This window comes from Salvelinus alpinus, chromosome 7 (genome assembly GCF_045679555.1).
Source record: "Salvelinus alpinus chromosome 7, SLU_Salpinus.1, whole genome shotgun sequence".
Taxonomy (NCBI): domain Eukaryota; kingdom Metazoa; phylum Chordata; class Actinopteri; order Salmoniformes; family Salmonidae; genus Salvelinus; species Salvelinus alpinus.
The window spans coordinates 48,997,909-49,016,289 of NC_092092.1; the positions used below are offsets into that span (position 1 = coordinate 48,997,909).

Consider the following 18,381-nt stretch of genomic DNA (forward strand, 5'->3'; position numbering starts at 1 on the left):
CTTGTCAAGATAGGTGTAACTCCACCTCTTCCCGTCAGCAAACACTCTGGACACGAGGCGTCCCTGACTGTCATACTCCAACCGCTCCGTAGTCGGCCCCCTCTGGAGGGCATTGATCTGCCCATTGCTGCTCAGGCTGACGTTCACGGGCAGCAGCTTACTGCTGGGCACCCACAGCACGGGGTGGCCAGTGCCGTCATAGATAATCTTCAGCAGGAACTTCCTGTGGTCGTCATATATCTTCTCCGTCCTCAGCGTACGGTCGTAATCAACCGACAGAATGTTCCGGCCGTTCACCTGTTAGTTGGCAATATGTGTATTGGATCAAAGGCCAGACAAAACAAAAACAAACAGACAATGAAGCTTTTAAGTCAGTCATAGAGAGGGCACTTATAGTTCTGTCTGGACGACTGTTAAAGTGGCATTTAGTGTGATTGCCGCTCTTTGGCATTCAGTGTGAGGAGATTAACAGCTCCTTCAAAGGCTTCATTAAACTCTGGCATTTGCTCAGCAAGTCTTAAATCCCACCCTCCTCCCTCCTTAAATTTAATGGGGACAAAATTGCTGTTAACCCTTTAGGATTGGCTTATATGGATAGGTGACATTTCAAATTTTTCTTACAGAAGAAATGCATAACCTTAGTAACAATTGAAAGGGAACAGTTTGGCAATTATCTGAAAATTATTCGACCAAAGCTGACACAAGACTGAATCCAAACATTACACTGTTGATTTTATTGTGCAAAATAACTATTCAACTATAAGGTGCTTTTTGAGCACTCCTAGCTGTGTCGTTGAGGAACTAGAGCAAGTACACTTGTAGTTTTGTTTGGAACAAAACCCTGCATCCCCGCCATCACACAATTACCGTTGCTGTTTTCGGAAATCCCAAAAGGGTCCATTATAAATCGCAATCTAGGTCAGTTGGGCATCATTTGAGTTATAAAATACGATATTGAAGTGTTAAGCTTGCAATTCAGGGAAACGGATCATCATTTTGGTGAGCATAGAAAGGAATGCCTTCAGGCACGTGTGTCGCTGCAAATTTTCTTCACAATAGACAAACAGCCTCATTCTGTTCAGAACAACCTAGGGTATGACAACATGTCATCCCGTAACTGTACAACAAACATAGTGATCATGAACGTCAACACTGTTCATGACATGAGATTTATGATATGGAAATGTTGAGTGCACATTTGGACAGGTGTTTACATTTTACATTTTTACATTTTAGTCATTTAGCAGACGCTCTTATCCAGAGCGACTTACAGTAGAGTGCATACATTTTATTACATTTTTTTACATACTGAGACAAGGATATCCCTACCGGCCAAACCCTCCCTAACCCGGGCGACACTATGCCAATTGTGTGTCGCCCCACGGATCTCCCGGTTGCGGCCGGCTGCGACAGAGCCTGGGCGCGAACCCAGAGACTCTGGTGGCGCAGCTAGCACCGCGATGCAGTGCCCTAGACCACTGCGCCACCCGGGAGACCAGTTTAGCTTGAATGTATGACATCAAAGCGGTACTTATTATAATCCTTAAAGTCTCATATTTCAAAATATGTAGAGTCCTCTTAATTTACAGCATTTCCCTCACTCAGACAACAAAACATTAGCAAAAGTTGCCCAAATAAGCGTACGGGTTGGGAGCAACTTCTTGTCGCGTGTGCTGCTCAGGTTCAGAAGGGCTGTCAGTCAAAACCCATACAGTGCTGTGAAGCACAGAGTCAGAGCTCTGATGTCATGTATAGCATGTTACTGTACAGCCACTGCGGTTCCAATTTAGGATTTTATCAGTGACCAAATCTTGTCTTGCTAATAAGTGAAACTGTCTGAATAAAACAGTGAAACTCACCCTTAGCTTGCGCCCAAAAACGATGACTTTGCCCCTGGCCTGCTCCTTGCGGAAGCGCCACTCAACCAGATTCTGCCCACTCTCCCCTGGCAAACTCATGTTGCGCCGTGCCACTGTGGGGTTGGCAGTGCCCGCCAGGATGTGGGGCTCAGTCTGGTAGTGGGTGTCCATTCCGTTGGCATAGGTGATTCTCAGAGAGTTATCATAGCCCACCTGATAACTGCTTCTACATTGATCTGAAAATATAAAAAGACAGGGTCATAATTGATACCATTGTACAGTGTTGTGATTATAAATTATTGTTGTGGATACTAAGGGAAATCTTGCCTATGTCATGTTAGATAACAATAACACTACCTTCCAATAGAAAAACAGATGAACATTAGAAAAGGACTATAGAACTACAATAAATTGAACAATTCACTAAATAGCTTGTAACACAATACAAAAAGTTACGATACAAGGTTTCTGCTCACCCCACACACTGAAGGAGTAATAATTTACACTGTCTTCTGTAAACCCGCTCACCCATAATGATACATGACTTAAGCTTACTCAACATTGCTCTGAGACCCCAGCAACAATGACAAAAAAGCACCTTCAAAAAGGCAGCCTGAACTGTTTGTGTATCAGCAAGACTGAGAGGAGGAGATGTGTGAGTTAAGGCTTCAGCATGCTTCAGTTCGGCTGGCAGCTAGTCGAAGTCGGTTAGGTGAACCAAACGAGTGTGCTTGCATACTCCCTTGAAAGACCTTTGCTTGAAAAACTTGCTAAAAGCGGCAAGAGTACCGTTTGTCCATTTTGAGACGCGTAGCCAGTATTCACTTCCTCAAAATAGACAGAATTCATCAAATAAAATCACATTTTATTGGTCACAAACACATATTTAGCAGATGTTATTGCGGGTGTAGCGAAATGCTTGTGTTCCTAGCTCCAACAGTGCAGTAGTATCTAACAATTCACAACAATACACAAATCTAAAAGTAAAACAATGTAATTAAGAAATATATAACTATTAGGACAGGCAACGTTGGAGTGGCATTGACTAAATACAGTAGAATAGAATACTGTATATTAACTCAGAAAAAAAAGTCTCTCACTGTCAACTGCGTTTATTTTCAGCAAACAACATTTGTAAATATTTGTATGAACATAAGATTCAACAACTAAGACATAAACTGAACAAGTTCCACAGACATGTGACTAACAGAAATGGAATAATGAGTCCCTGAACAAAATCAAAAGGGGGGTGTCAAAATCAAAAGTAACAGTCAGTATCTGGTGTGGCCACCAGCTGCATTAAGTACTGCAATGCATCTCCTCCTCATGGACTGCACCAGATTTTCCAGTTCTTGCTGTGAGATGTTACCCCACTCTTCCACCAAGGCACCTGCAAGTTCCCGGACATTTCTGGGGGGAATGGCCCAAGCCCAAGCCCTCCGATCCAACCGGTCCCAGGCGTGCTCTATGGGATAGAGATCCGGGCTCATTGCGGTCCGGGCTCTTCGCTCTTCACTGACATTCCTGTCTTGCACGAAATCACGCACAGAACGAGCAGTATGGCTTGTGGCATTGTTATGCTGGAGGGTCATGTCAGGATGAGCCTGCAGGAAGGGTACCACATGAGGGAGGAGGATGTCTTCCCTGTAATGCACAGCGTTGAGAATGCCTGCAATGACAACAAGCTCAGTCCGATGATGCTGTGATACACCGCCCCAGACCATGACAGACCCTCCACCTCCAAATCGATCGCGCTCCAGAGTACAGGCCTTGGTGTAAAGCTCATTCCTTCACTGATAAATGTGAATCCCACCATCACCCCTGGTGAGACAAAACCGTGACTCGTCACTGAAGAGCACTTTTTGCCAGTCCTGTCTGGTCCAGCGACGGTGGGTTTGTGCCCATAGGCGACATGGTTGCCGCTGATGTCTGGTGAGGACCTGCCTTACAACAAGCCTACAAGCCCAGCCTCTCTCAGCCTATTGCGGACAGTCTGAGCACTTGATGGAGGGATTGTGCTTTCCTGGTGTAACTGGGGCAGTTGTTGTTGCCATCCTGTACCTGTCCCGCAGGTGTGATGTTCGGATGTACCAATCCTGTGCAGGTGTTGTTACACGTGGTCTGCCACTGCGAGGACGATCAGCTGTCCGTCCTGTCGCCTGTAGGACGGACAGCGTAGGCGTCTCACAGTACGGACATTGCAATTTATTGCCCTGGCCACATCTGCAGTCCTCATGCCTCCTTGCAGCATGCCTAAGGCACATTCACACAGATGAGCAGGGACCCTGGGCATCTTTCTTTTGGTGTTTTTCAGAGTCAGTAGAAAGGCCTCTTTAGTGTCCTAAGTTTTCATAACTGTGACCTTAATTGCCTACCATCTGTAAGCTGTTAGGGTCTTAACGACCGTTCCACATGTGCATGTTCATTAATTGTTTATGGTTCATTGAACAAGCATGGGAAACAGTGTTTAAACCCTGTACAAGAATATCTGTGAAGTTATTTGGATTTTTATGAATTATCTTTTAAAGACAGGGTCCTGAAAAAGGGATTTTTTTTTTTGTTGCTGAGTTTACATATGAGATGACTAAAGCAGTATGTAAACATTATTAAAGTGACTAGTGTTCCATTATTAAAGTGGACAGTGATTCCATGTCTATGTATACAGATAGGGCAGCAGCCTCTAAGGTGCAGAGTTGAGTTGCCGGGTGGTAGCCTGCTAGTAATGCCTATTTAACAGTCTGATGGCCTTGAGATAGAAGCTGTTTTTCAGTTTCTCGGTCCCAGGTTTGATGCACCTGTACTGACCTCGCTTTCTGGATGTTAGTGGGGTGAACAGGACGTATGGCTCGGGTGGTTGATGTCCTTGGCGATCTTGTTGGCCTTCCTGTGACATTGGGTGCTGTAGGTGTCATGGAGGCCAGGTAGTTTGCCACCGGTGATGTGTTGGGCAGACCGCACCACCCTCTGGAGAGCCCCATGGTTGCGGCGGTGGAGTTGCCGTACCAGGCGGCAATACAGCTCGACAGCATACTCTCCATTGTGCATCTGCAACTGTTTCTGAGGGTCTTAGGGTCCAAGCCAAATTTCTTCCGCCTTCTGAGGTTGAAGAGGCACTGTTGAGCTTTCTTCACCACACTGTCTGTGTGGGTGGACCATTTCAGATTGTCAGTGATATGTACTCCGAGGAACTTGAAGCTTTCCACTTTCTCCAATGCAGTCCCGTCGAGCTCCTTTGTTTTGTTGACCTTGAGGGAGAGGTTATTTTCCTGTCACCACTCCGCCAGGGCCCTCACCTCCTCCCTGTATGCTGTCTCGTCATTGTTGGTAATCAAACCTACTACTGTTGCGTAGTCTGCAAACTTGATCATTGAGTTGGAGGCGTGCGTGGCCATGCAGTCATGGGTGAACAGGGAGTACAGGAGGGGGCTGAGCACGCACCCTTGTGGGGCCCCTGTGTTGAGGATCAGCGAAGTGGAGGTGATGTTTCCTACGTCAAGAAATCCAGGACTCAGTTGCACAGGGCGGGGTTCAGAAGCAGGGCCCAGAGCTTAATGATGAGCTTGGAAAATACTATGGTGTTGAAGGCTGAGCTATGGTCAATGAAAAGCATTCTGATGTACAGTTGAAGTCAGAAGTTTACATACACCTCACCCAAATACATTTAAACTCAGTTTTTCACAATTCCTGGCATTTAATACTAGTAAAGAATTCCTGTCTTAGGTCAGTTAGGATCACCACTTTATTATAAGAATGTGAAACGTCAGAATAATACTTTTCTATACGATTGAGGTCAGGGCTTTGTGATGGCCTCTCCAATACCTTGACTTTGTTGTCCTTAAGCCATAACTCTGGAAGTATGCTTGGGATCACTGTCCATTTGGAAGACCAATTTGCGACCAAGCTTTAACTTCCTGACTGATGTCTTGAGATGTTGCTTCAATATATCAACATCATTTTTCGTCCTCATGATGCCATCTATTTTGTGAAGTGCACCAGTCCCTCCTGCAGCAAAGCACCCCCACAACATGATGCTGCCACCCCCGTGCTTCACGGTTGGGATGCTGTTCTTCGGCTTGCAAGCCTCCCCCTTTTTCCTCCAAACATAACGATGTTCATTATGGCCAAACAGTTATATTTTTGTTTCATCAGACTAGACGACATTTCTCCAAAAAGTACGATCTTTGTCCCCATGTGCAGTTGCAACCCGTAGTCTGGCCTTTTTATGGCAGTTTTGGAGCAGTGGCTTCTTCCTTGCTGAGAGGCCTTTCAGGTTATGTCGATATAGGCCTCGTTTTACTGTGGATATAGATACTTTTGTACCTGTTTCCTCCAGCATCTTCACAAGGTCTTTGCTGTTGTTCTGGGATTGATTTGCACTTCTCTAGGAGACAGAACGCGTCTCCTTCCTGAGCTGTATGACGGCTGCGTGGTCTTATGGTGTTATACTTGCGTACTATTGTTTGTACAGATGAACGTGGTACCTTCAGGCGTTTGGAAATTGCTCCTAAGGATGAAACATACGTGTGGAGGTCTTGGCTGATTTTACATTTTTTCCCCATGACGTCAAGCACAGAGGCACTGAGTTTGAAGGTAGGCCTTGAAATACATCCACAGGCACACCTCCAATTGACTCAATGTATGTAAATTAGCCTATCAGAAGCTTCTAAAGCCATGACATCATTTTCTGGAATTTTCCAAGCTGTTTAAAGGCACATTCAACTTTAGTGTATGTAAACTTCTGACCCACTGGAATTGTGATACAGTGAATTATATGTGAAATAATCTGTCTGTTAACAATTTTGGGGAAAATGACTTGTGTCATGCACAAAGTAGATATCCTAACCGACTTGCCAAAACTATAGTTTGTTAACAAGACATTTGAGGAGTGGTTGAAAAACGAGTTTTAATGACTCCAATCTAAGTTTATGTAAACTTCCGACTTAACCTGTAGGTATTCCTGTTTTCCAGAAATCTAGCATTACTTTTGACGTTTTTGTAGAAGAAATCTTAGTCGAGCAATTTTACATCTAACTAATGCTTGGTGCAGTATTCCTCAATGAAACAATGTGCAAAAAAATGAGTCGTCTCTTGTTGAACGACGACAAAGACTTTATTGAAGAATCCCTACTGTTGACCAATGACCGACACTGGGGCGTAGACTTCGGCTTGCCTCCAGAAAAATGTAGTGTCCCTGAACAGCTGAAAAACCCTCACTGTAGTCCAAAACGAAAAAAAACTGCACAACATGTTGTCATAAGATACAGTATGCACCAGTGGAGGCTCCTCAGAGGACGAATGGGACTACCATCCTGTCCTCCTCTGGGTACATTGACTTCAATACAAAACCTAGGAGGCTCATGGTTCTCACCCCCTTCCATAGACTAACACAGTAATCATGACCGGAGGACGTCCTCCAATCTATCAGAGCTCTTGCAGGATGAACTGACATGTTGTCCACCCAATCAAAGAATCAGAGAATGAATCTAGTAACGTAAACTAACTCACTTTTGTACATCACGCTGGTCTGTACAATTGACATAATTTTAGCGCCCAAAAAGCATAATACTTCCAGATCAACTGTAATATCAATACCATTGTAAAGCACAATTTCTCCCCTTTCCAACAAAATCAATGACAAGTCCTTCATGATGCCCATCTCTGCATGACTCAAGAAGGCAATGATCTTTTTAAAAACGGCGGGTGGGGAAGCGAAACCTATTGCGTGATAATGAGAAGGAGAGATGTCGTGTGGGGAAACTCGATCTGTCCAACTTATCAACTTATCGCCTCTAAAATGTAAATAAAACACTATAAAGAGTTTATATAATATGTCATTACATACCTATTTGAAGGTTTGTGTCGAATTTGAATCGGGTTTTTAGGGCGGTGCTAAAGTGATCTTCAGAAGTAAACAGCAGCTTTTGAGTCATGATAGCTTGCAGTGATGACGCAAAAAATGACTAGGTATCCCCCCTTACCCCATCCCTGTCCCTTTCTTGTTTTTAAATGGTGAGAGAAGTGCTACACCTGGTGGAGAGAGGCTGTAAGACAGAATTAGTTGCTTTATGCGTGCTGTACGTTACGCCATGACATGTCACGATGTAACGAACAGCGTCGGAGGGGTCGGTTTTTTCAACTTTTCTCCAATACAATAGAGCCATTACCACCAATACTATAGAGCCATTACCATGTCAATCAACGCGTGAATAGAAACGTAGTTCACACCCCAGATTTTGATGTCAACACAGTCGCTACAGTCCCATTAGTTTTCTTTGCAGCCTCGTTTGAATGTCACGGTGCGCACATTTGTACGGAATGGGGTTAGCGTACGTTACTGAAAGCATAAGCTACAGCTAGCTAGCACTGCAGTGCATAAAATGTGGTGAGTAGCTGACTGAAAGAGAGAGAGAAAGACAATAGTTGAACAGTTTTGAACAAATTATTTTCTTAAAAAATTTGAAAGCAGCAAGTGAGAGAGAGCTAGCTATATTTCATTGTATTTTTTTCCCACTTACTTAGCTAGCGAATGCAGCTAGATAGTTTAGCATACTCAAACACCCAGCTCAAACAGAGAGGGATAGCTGGCTTTGGCTATTCAACACTGGAACTCTTCCAAGTCAAGGTAAGCTTTTGGTTTTACTAATTTATTGCCACCGGGGCCCACCGGTGTAACTGCTAAACTGCTTGCTGTACACTGTACAGAATGAATGTAGCAGGTTTAGTAACGCGTTAGTCCTAGTAGCTATGTAGGCTGTGTGTATCGGTTAGCTGTTATGGAATGAAGGTTTGGCTTGGAAAGGTTTTATCGCCTAGTCACAGACAGCTGTTGTGATGTGCACTGAAGTCCACAAGCTAAGGGAAAATGTGAGAGGAGGAGAGCGCATAGATGCAAGAAGGAGTTATACAACGAGCAAAGTGATCATGTTGTTTTTATGTGGCTGCTATGAAAGTGAACTGTGTTTGCGGATGATCAGGGGTGTATTCATTCTGCCAATTCTACTGATAAACATTTCTTAACTGATAGCAAACGGAACGAAACGGTGATAAACATACCTGAATTTGTCCAATAGAAACTCTGGTTTGCAACTGTCTGGACTAATGATTACACCCTAGATAAGCTAGATGCAGGCAAAAGTGTGCAAGGCAGTATCAAATGTGTCACTGTCTGTCACCTTGGTTACTTACATTTTTCTCTCGACCTGTGCACCTACGTTGTAAACTTTTAATCGTAGGCTAGGTTGTTGCAATCTCATGGTGGGTATAGGGACAATTAGAGTATCATGTATTAGCCTAAACCTATCGATGTTACCTTGAGCTGGGTGAATGGAATATGAATGACAGTCATCCAATATGCTGTAATACAAATAATGCCATGCTCATAAAAACAACATTGTCCTCCCTAATCTTAAACGGCATCGACCGCCACTGAAATGCACAAACTCTACCAAACTGTTTCGGCTGAGAAGAATGGGGACGCCATTACCCTGAGCCAGTGTATAGAAGGCACGGATGGTGGAGGTATTGGTGGTAATACTAATTTCCTCTTCAGTCAAGGAGCTCTCAATGTCCACAGTCAAGGCCCTGTAGATTTCGGTGTACAGGTTTTTCACTGTTCCCGTGGGGAATGTCACGTTCATTATCCTGCCTTCGCTGTCATACCTGAGAGATAGAGGGAGAAGTTTATGTAAAGGTGATCATTGTGATTCATGAATTCTTGCATCGATGCATGGTGTCATTTTGTCGAGAGTATCTAGGCAACAACATCACACACAGTCACCACACGGTCTCTTTTCACGTAATTTAGTAGAATAACCTTTAAAAGGATCAACATTTGACATTGTAGGCAAACTTCAGAGTGTGTGTCAATATGAAGGAAGTCACTGACTGCCACCAAATTAAAACATGAATATACATTCATTGTAAGTGCAAAGCAGCAACTGATTAGCTTACTTTATGATCAAATATTTATCTAGTCAGGCTCTCATCACCCTAAAAAGTGAAGGTCTACTCTGCCATTGGAGAAATCAGTCCTTCCTACTTCTGTATACTCACTCGTAGAATGTGGTCCAGCCAATTTCAGAGGTCTTAGTAGCCAGCAGGCCAGTGTTACCATGGTAGGTGAGTAGCACCAGTTCCTGGCCCTGAGCCGTCAAGGTCTTTAGCCCACCATTGGTTCCCATGATCAGCCAGATGACCTGGTTGTCCGGGGCGACAATGCGCACGGGAATGCGGTTGGGGTCTCGGCGGATCCTCAGGGTGTTCCCGTTGCTATCGGTCACAGCGGTAACGTCGTTCTCGATGCTGTAGCTGAAGGTGTACTTAAAGTCACCCGTCAGGAGGCTGGAGGTGTGTTGGTGGGTACCATTGGCGTCAAAGACATACACTTCCTGGGCATCAGGCGACGCCACCTCAAAGGTGTTGGTGTTAGAAGTCAACACTGGCCCGTTCCTACCGACAGCCCGGATGCGGATGTTGCCCAGTTCTGCCACGTACAGGGTGCCATCAGGCGCCACAACCAGAGAGGATGGGACGTTGAGACGAGCGTCTTTAGCGTAGCCCTCGCCGGTCTGGTAACAGTCGCAGTTGACGTCGTTCTTACAATCACAGTCAGAGGGCGACCCTGCCAGATGGGTTATTTCACCGTCGACAGATATCGTTCGGATTCGACTAAGCTTCCGTTCGTCGGTTTCGGCGACGAAGATGGCACCGTAGTAGGACACGGCGATGGCAACGGCGGACTCCAGGGGCGTCAGCGCTGCCCTTTGACCTCCGGCTGCCCCGCGGTCCATCCCGGCCAACGGGCAGTGGATGGGCCGGCCCGCTGCAATGCTGACCTGGCCGTTCTCAGTGATTCGTAGGACCACATTGTTGTCCAGGATGTACAGGGAGTTATCCATGGGGCTGACCGCTAGGTCGGTGGGCCACTCCAGGAGCACCTGCAGATAGGGACATTGTTATAAGCACCACAGATATGTGGCATTAAGACATTACTTTCTCTCAGATATGTGGTATTGAGATATCCCTGTCTACAGAAAGGACATTGGCAACATTGTCCTATCTCCTAAATATTTCAGGGTGACATCAGTATTGTTACAAACTGTGGAAAAACACATACTTAATCATCCTTTCCAGACAGTGATTAATAACAAGGTATTTGCCCTCAAGGCTGCACACAACTCATTACTGTCTGTCTCAGTGCCATTCATTAAGCCTGCCAGTCTGCCTTCTTATGGGACAATATGCCTCAGGTTACTATAGTCTAGCCAAAAAGATATTGGTGTCGCGTTGTGACATCGAACTATCTTAATTAACTTAAGACATGTTTAATTATTGTCTGCCTGATGGTTTCAAGCCTCCCTTAGTGTAATGATAGCAGACATGGAACTATTATCTGGTATGTCCCCTTGGAGTAAAGGGCAGAGGTAAGGGACTCCAATCCAAGTTGAGTTTGACTCTCCACACCAATCCACTCCTGAAACGTCCCCTCCGGAGACCCTAAATATATGGTCTGTAATGGAGGCCCGTCATTCCATTTTAATATGATAAAAGCTTTTCTTTGTTTTTCTTTTCTTCATTATTCATTTGCATCACATCAGAGATCGTATGTAATGGAAGAGGATAGCGTGGACATGGATATAAATGTTTAAGAGGAGAGCCAAAGTTATATATTGAGTAAGTGTTTTGCCCTCATAAGGCGGTAACTTTGTGTGTTTTGACAATACACTATGTTCATGCTGTTATGGGCAGATCTTTAGAGACGTGGAAAGTTGTTAGATAGAAAAGTGTTGAAATGTCATGCTGTTTGGTAGGAATGACCCCCCCCCCCCCCCAAAACAAAATTCAGCTGCTGACTACACAAACTTCCATCACACCTGATTCAACTAATCAAGAGCTTGGTGATTATTTGACTGTATGGATCGGATCTGCTAGTGTGCTGAAACAAAAATATGCAGTCCTGTGGGTCCCTGAGGAACAGATTGGGACACACTGCTCTAGACAATAAGCCTCAGCAACTTGAGAGTGCATAGGGGTCTTTTAAACAAAAATATAATGCCACCTAATGACTTTCCTTCCACTGAAATAACCATATCCAAAAGCATATTATTTAACTATGTAAGTACTTTCATCATCAGTTTTGTGAGTGTTGCAGGGAAAAATGCTAGATTTTGCTGCGACAATTCTAACATTATGTATGGCAATATGCAATCATTTTGTCCAAATTGCGATGAAAATGCGCTGATGGGGGAAAAGGTTTGTCGACATGTGGCTTGATTGAACCATTTTATGCGGTAAAAGTGCAGCGATTGGTTAAAATTGCGAGCTCTCTTTTTGTAGTGCAGTTATCAGACACTTTTATACACTAATACTGCAGAGATAACTGTTGTATGCAGTAGTAGTACAATGATTGGTCAAATTTGCGAGCCCTCAAATAATATGCAGGGAATTGTTGATTTTGCAAAACAAATTGCGATCGCAGAATACTGGAGGGACTGCATTTATGTAACACTCCAAAGACTGAGTGACTCATAGATTGGCAAGAAGAGTACCACAGGGTGGCGCTGTGAGGTTAGCCCTATGGGACCTGACTTGAGGACAGAACAGGCTTGAGGGACGCATGACTGGTACTCTGACAGCCACCTGATTGATGTCCATGCTGATGTCACAGGTAAGGGGGCGTGCCGACGTGAGGTCGTTGGAGCCCAGGAGGGTGGATATGATGCCGTTTTGGTCAACTCTCCGGATCGTGGTGCCGTCCACAAAGTATATCAGTCCATTCTTGTCCACAGCGATACCTGTCGAGGCAAAAGGGGGAAGGGGGGAATAAAAGAAATGCATAAGTGATAACAGATAGATAGACGTGTCAGACATGGGAGATGTTCGGTTTCCTCTGCTTGCATGACTCTGTGGAACGAACACAACAGATACATGTGTCGAGTTTGGCTTCCCATTATTCAGGTCACTGCAAAAAGCACATCCTTCAATAATTAAACCGCCTGCTTTCCTGCTATTGAATAATTTCTCAGGGTAAAGTAGGAAATGCTGTGTTCCTACTGTATGTGCGCCGGGCGCACGTGTCTCGCCATATCCCACCTCCAATAACAGAACTCAGAGGTGAAGTGTCAATGTGTTGCTCCTTCACCTCAAATTGCAGCTCGGACACCCAGCAATCCTCAACCATCTTCACTAGATTCTGTGAAATGGGTAGGCGGGGGGAAATTACGAATTTGGTCAATTTGAGACGAAACGGGTGAGCGACAGGCAGTTGCCATGGTTACGACGGCAGGCAAAATTGCCCGACTGATTGATTGTCGGCTGAGGGTTTTAGCGCAAGGAGAGAGTACTTGCCATAGACATTTGTCCCACATAGGGAAAATACATTAGCAACCGTGGCACACTCCACATCTCTTCATGTCACTGTGCGCTCCTAATAGAGACCAGAGCCTACAGGATTTCAATTAAACCTCACATACACTTCCATTTCTTTTCACTCAGCGCTATAAACGCTGGTGTAAACACACACTGTGGGCGGTTTTTAAACTCTAAATAGTGATAAAGGTTTATCACAAGAGGTGAGAAATTGGTATATATTCTGCATTTGACACATTTAATAGCTTCTAAATAAATCTGTAAAAAAATGGAATCAAGTGGTTCGAGGGGAGTGATTTGGTTTGACCTTTGGCTCGATCGGCCCAAAGCTTGCCTGGGTCCTGAAACAAAGAGCTGAGGGAGCATTCTGGGAGAGCCGGCTATTTGACACTCTGGGGAAAATTCTGACAGATGAAGAGTGCCACATTTGAGCACATTTCAGCAAACGTCTGGGGAAGAAAACTCCAGCCATCTGCTGTCTCTTTCCCCTAGCCTCTACCTCCTCCATCTCCATAGTTAGATTCACTCCCTCCCAGCTTCCTTTCATTCAAACCCACTATTTTAAATGCAGTTTAAGCAGGGACATTGGGGGGGGGGGGGGGGGGGCTTTCAAGGCTGGCACACACCATGACTTCTTAACTTCTCTGAACTAATATTCAGACGGTGGTGAGTTTTTAGACACAATATGGCTGCCATACTACACTTAGGTTGGTGCTACAGTACACATGTATGGTGAATGATGGCAGTTACCCTTATATAAGCATTTTCTGACCTGGTGAAAAGTGCTACCTGAATAGAATATATTAACACGTTACTTCTAAAACATTTGTGCTGTGAACCACCAATCTTTTGAAAGCTTTGTAGGATTTAATTTCAGCCCTCCAGTAACACATCCAATTCAGCTAATTACTGTATGTTCTAATCAAATGTGTTCCTGCAGGGCTGGACAAAAAGCCTGCAGCCCTGCACACCCAATAGCGCTCCAGTATGTTGTCTTGGCACCTACCTTTTGGCCCAGTGAGCAGGGCCTCCGTGGCCTTGGCCCCATCCCCACAGTGGGTCTCATCAAATGGCAGACAGTGGTCCCCGGTCCCTGCCACCACCTCCGCGTTACTCTGCAGTTCCTTGATCCCCGTCAGGACCTTGGGCCGGTAGATCCTCCGTGAGTAGGTGTCTGACACATACAGCTGCCCAGTCACCGGGTCAGTGGCCAGGTAATAGCGGTGAGCAGGGTTGTTACTATGATCGAGGGGAAATGTGGTTACTGCGACTGCCGCAATGAACAGTCAGAAAATAATCTAGTTTTAGGTCGTTTTTTTTAACGAATTTGAACAATCCCAAGAGAACCTAGTTTGAAGGTATTTTTCCAAAATAACAAAGTAAGAAAATGTGACATTCAGAATGATAATGACCACAGAAAAGACTGTATGTGTATGTAGTTCTGGTTATTGTGAATGCCCGATGAGGCTTGTGTTGTGTGAGGCTTTTTGCATAACAGACGGGTGGGAAATAGTCCGAGACCAGGAGTCAAAGTGAATATAACAGAATTTAACAGGAAACGACTGGAGCAGATTTGTGTGTGACAACTTGAAGGGTGCCAGATCATTTCAATCGTTATCACTACCCTGTGAGGGGAAGCCAATGGAAATAATGGAATGATGTGCTTATGTTGATACTGATGGCATTTCGTTGGGTTGCGCTTATTGACATTCATTTTAAAATGCCTCAATATGTGGCGGGCTCCTTCAGAAAGAGTTAGCAGAGACATCTTCAAGGCTGGCTTCCATTATGAAAAAATCATCTGATGCAAAGACAGAATTAATAATCTTATATGTAGGGTGCTGGATATCAGCAATATAGAGCAAGTATAGTAGTATTGACTTTGAATTTACATTTTTTTTTGTCAAAGGAAATTACATTCACATTTTTCTACGCTAGTTAACATTAATCCTCTTACATGACTAAATGACACAGACATATCACTGCATTTAAATTGCCAACTCTTTTCAAAGAGGACATAACATGTGTGCTTGGAGGCCAATTATACACCAAAATATAAGCTGTTAAAGGTGAATAACACTTTTTTACTGTCTGGAAATAAAGATAGCCCAGTGAGTGTTCTCGTGTTTAATGGTACATTAGCCCATACTGTAAGCCTTTGGCACTTATGAATGTGAATAATGTGTGTTTCAAATAAATGTGAGAATGCAATAAACAGTGGAAAAAAAGTCAATGTTACATTACAAAGTGGGATGATAAAAACGGACACCTTTATGAGCCAAACCACATGATCAAATAATGCCTTAGAGGCTTATCAATTTGCCATAGAAAGAGGTTCATAAAAATATACAATATACATCAAGACAGTGAGAGAAACTGCAACATAACACACCTACCTGTGTCTAAAATCTTTATTTCTTAGGGTGGGATTAAAGGAAGGAAGCAGAGAAGAGAAAGATGCAGAGAGACTGTAAAAGTGTGTGACTTTAAAAGTCTAAGAAAAACACCATTAAAAAAAGAAGCAGACAATGGAGATTTGTTGAGCAGAAAGGAGGCAAAAAATGAGAAGAGTGACTATGGCTTGGTTAAACCCTGCACCCATAACTAACAGAAGGGAGAATATAAAAACTCCCCCACCAGGCAATCCATTGGGCCATTTTGTCTCCATTTAACCACTGAGTATCGGAATATTGATCCCACCACTCATTATACAGCCCCAAATAAAAAAAATAAGGACTTTATATCCAAACCCCAAGCCATTGCATGCCAGGTTGACAAGCCAGGTTGGGACTTGGTTGGGACTTGCTTGTACTCTCACGGATGTACATACACTTCATGTACACACAAAAGGATGTGGACACCCTTTCAAATGAGTGGATTTGGCTACTTCACTGACCTCACTAATGCTCTTGTGGCTGAATGGAAGCAAGTCCCCTCAGCAATGTTCCAACATCCAGTGGAAAGCCTTCCCAGAAGAGTGGAGGCTGTTATAGCAGCAAAGGGGGGACCAACTCCATAATAATGCTCATGATGTTGGAATCAGATGTAGTGTATGTGCATTTTACATGTATTATAACGAGCAATCCAACCATGTGGGCTTAATTTTCCCCATGCAACCTATAAGAGAACGTATCAAAACATAACAAACAGGCGGTTGTGGGTGTTGTATGTGATTTGTGGGGATGTCTTCTGAACTGAAGACTTCACTGGTTTTTTGCAATGGGAGGGCCAGGGGCATGCAATTGATTCGAAAGATTTAATATGCTTTGTATTGAGTATCCCTGGCTGTAAAATGGTGGTTTCTGAGTCTGCCAATTGGCCGAATTAAGCTTATCGAGTAAAACCAACTTGATAAGACGGCCTAAATCGTCTCGATTACATGGTGTTTTTCTCTAATTGTGATGAAGGATATAGAAAATATTCCACATTAAATAGTGAATCTCTCCGTTCTTCCGTTCCATCATATTGGATACTGTGCAAGTAGGCCAACAGTTGTCTGACCACCCTGCGCATTGTTGAGACCGTCTCGGAAAACCACTGATTCACAGTTCAAAGAAGACCACTACACGTCAGACGTCCACCCCGTTCAAGTTTATGTAACAGAATGCATTTTGTTCTGCCACCAGTGCGGCGTGAACTCACAACAACACATACCACTCAAAGCCAACCGTCTTAGCCAAACAGAGCAAGAGACTAGTCAGTCACTCTTGAGTAAAAGTTTAAGGTTTTAAATATACTTAAGCATCAAAAGTATAAATCATTTCAAATTCCTTACATTAAGCAAACCATACGGCACGTTTTTTTTTTTCTTCGTTGGGGGGGTGGGGGATAGCCAGGGGCACACTTCAACATTCAAACATCAGTAACAAACAAAACATTTGTCTTTAGTGAGTCCGCCAGATCAGAGGCAGTAAAGATGACCAGGGATATTCTCTTGATAAGTGTGTGAATTGGACCATTTTCCTGTCCTGCTGAGCATTCAAAACGTAACAAGTAATTTTGGGTGTCAGGGAAAATGTATGGACTAAAAAGTACATTATATTATTTCGGAATGTCGTGAAGTAAAAGTTGTCAAAAATATATTCTTAAAGTGCAGTACAGATACCCCAAAAAACGACTTAACTTTTTAGGGCTGCAGGGGCAGTATTGAGTAGCTTGGATGAAAGGTGCCCATTTCAAACGGCCTCGTACTCATTTCTTGCTCGTACAATATGCATATTATTATTACTATTGGATAGAAAACACTCTCTAGTTTCTAAAACCGTTTGAATTATATCTGTGAGTAAAACAGAACTCATTTTGCAGCAAACTTCCTGACAGGAAGTGGAAAATCTGAAATCGATGCTCTGTTCCAGGGCATCCCTATTAATTTGCTTGATATGTATTAGTATACATGCACTTCATACGCCTTCCACTAGATGTCAATAGGCAGTGAGAGAAGAAATGGAGTGTATAGCTTGATCTGAGGTCGAATTAGAGCTCTTGGCATGACGTGACACCAATTTCCTGTTTTCAGGAAGGCGCGAGAAGGAACCGGGGATTGCCTTCTGAAAAGCTGTCGTTATAGACAGCTACTATCTCCGGCTTTGATTTTATTTGATAAATGTGACAATATCATCGTAAAGTATGTTTTTTCAATATAGTTTTATCATATTATTGAATTTTTTTCGGGAGTTTAGGCGTGTTGCGTTCTTTGACGAAGGAGAGCTTCGCGCCACTTGGCTAGTCTGCTTGCTAATTCAAGAGGGAAAAAGGCCATTCTAAAACCAAACAACGATTGTCCCCGACAAAGGACCCCTTGTACAACATTCTGATGGAAGATCATCAAAAGTAGGACCCATTTATGATGTTATTTCATATATCTGTCGAACATGTTTACTATTAGTTTGCGCCCAGATTTTGTGCGCTCTCTCGCTATAACGTAAGCTGGATGTCGTACTGAAGTTATTTTTAGAATTCTAACACGGCGATTGCATTAAGAACTAGTGTATCTATCATTTCCTATACAACATGTGTTTTTTAGTAAAGTTTATGAATAGTTATTTGGTCAGAATAGGTGAGTGTCATAAATATACCCGAACATTCTGGGAAAAAGATGCTACGTTAGCACAATGTATAACCACGGATTTCAGCTCTAAATATGCACATTTTCGAA

General features: G+C 43.6%; 1 protein-coding gene across 3 annotated transcripts in view; it reads right to left on the reverse strand.

Annotated features, from left to right (window-relative positions):
* The window catches only part of LOC139581122 (teneurin-3-like), a 204,451-nt gene that overhangs the window by 13,886 nt on the left and 172,184 nt on the right, over window positions 1-18,381 (reverse strand). For 2 of the 3 annotated variants that reach the window (XM_071410573.1, XM_071410575.1), the window contains 7 exons: window positions 15,623-15,643; window positions 14,233-14,465; window positions 12,498-12,652; window positions 9,912-10,795; window positions 9,343-9,518; window positions 1,860-2,095; window positions 1-297 (listed from right to left, as the gene is read on the reverse strand). In XM_071410573.1, coding sequence (XP_071266674.1) covers window positions 1-297; window positions 1,860-2,095; window positions 9,343-9,518; window positions 9,912-10,795; window positions 12,498-12,652; window positions 14,233-14,465; window positions 15,623-15,643 — 2,002 coding nt within the window. The remainder of the gene's footprint in view (window positions 298-1,859; window positions 2,096-9,342; window positions 9,519-9,911; window positions 10,796-12,497; window positions 12,653-14,232; window positions 14,466-15,622; window positions 15,644-18,381) is intronic. The other variant, XM_071410574.1, reaches the window with a different exon arrangement.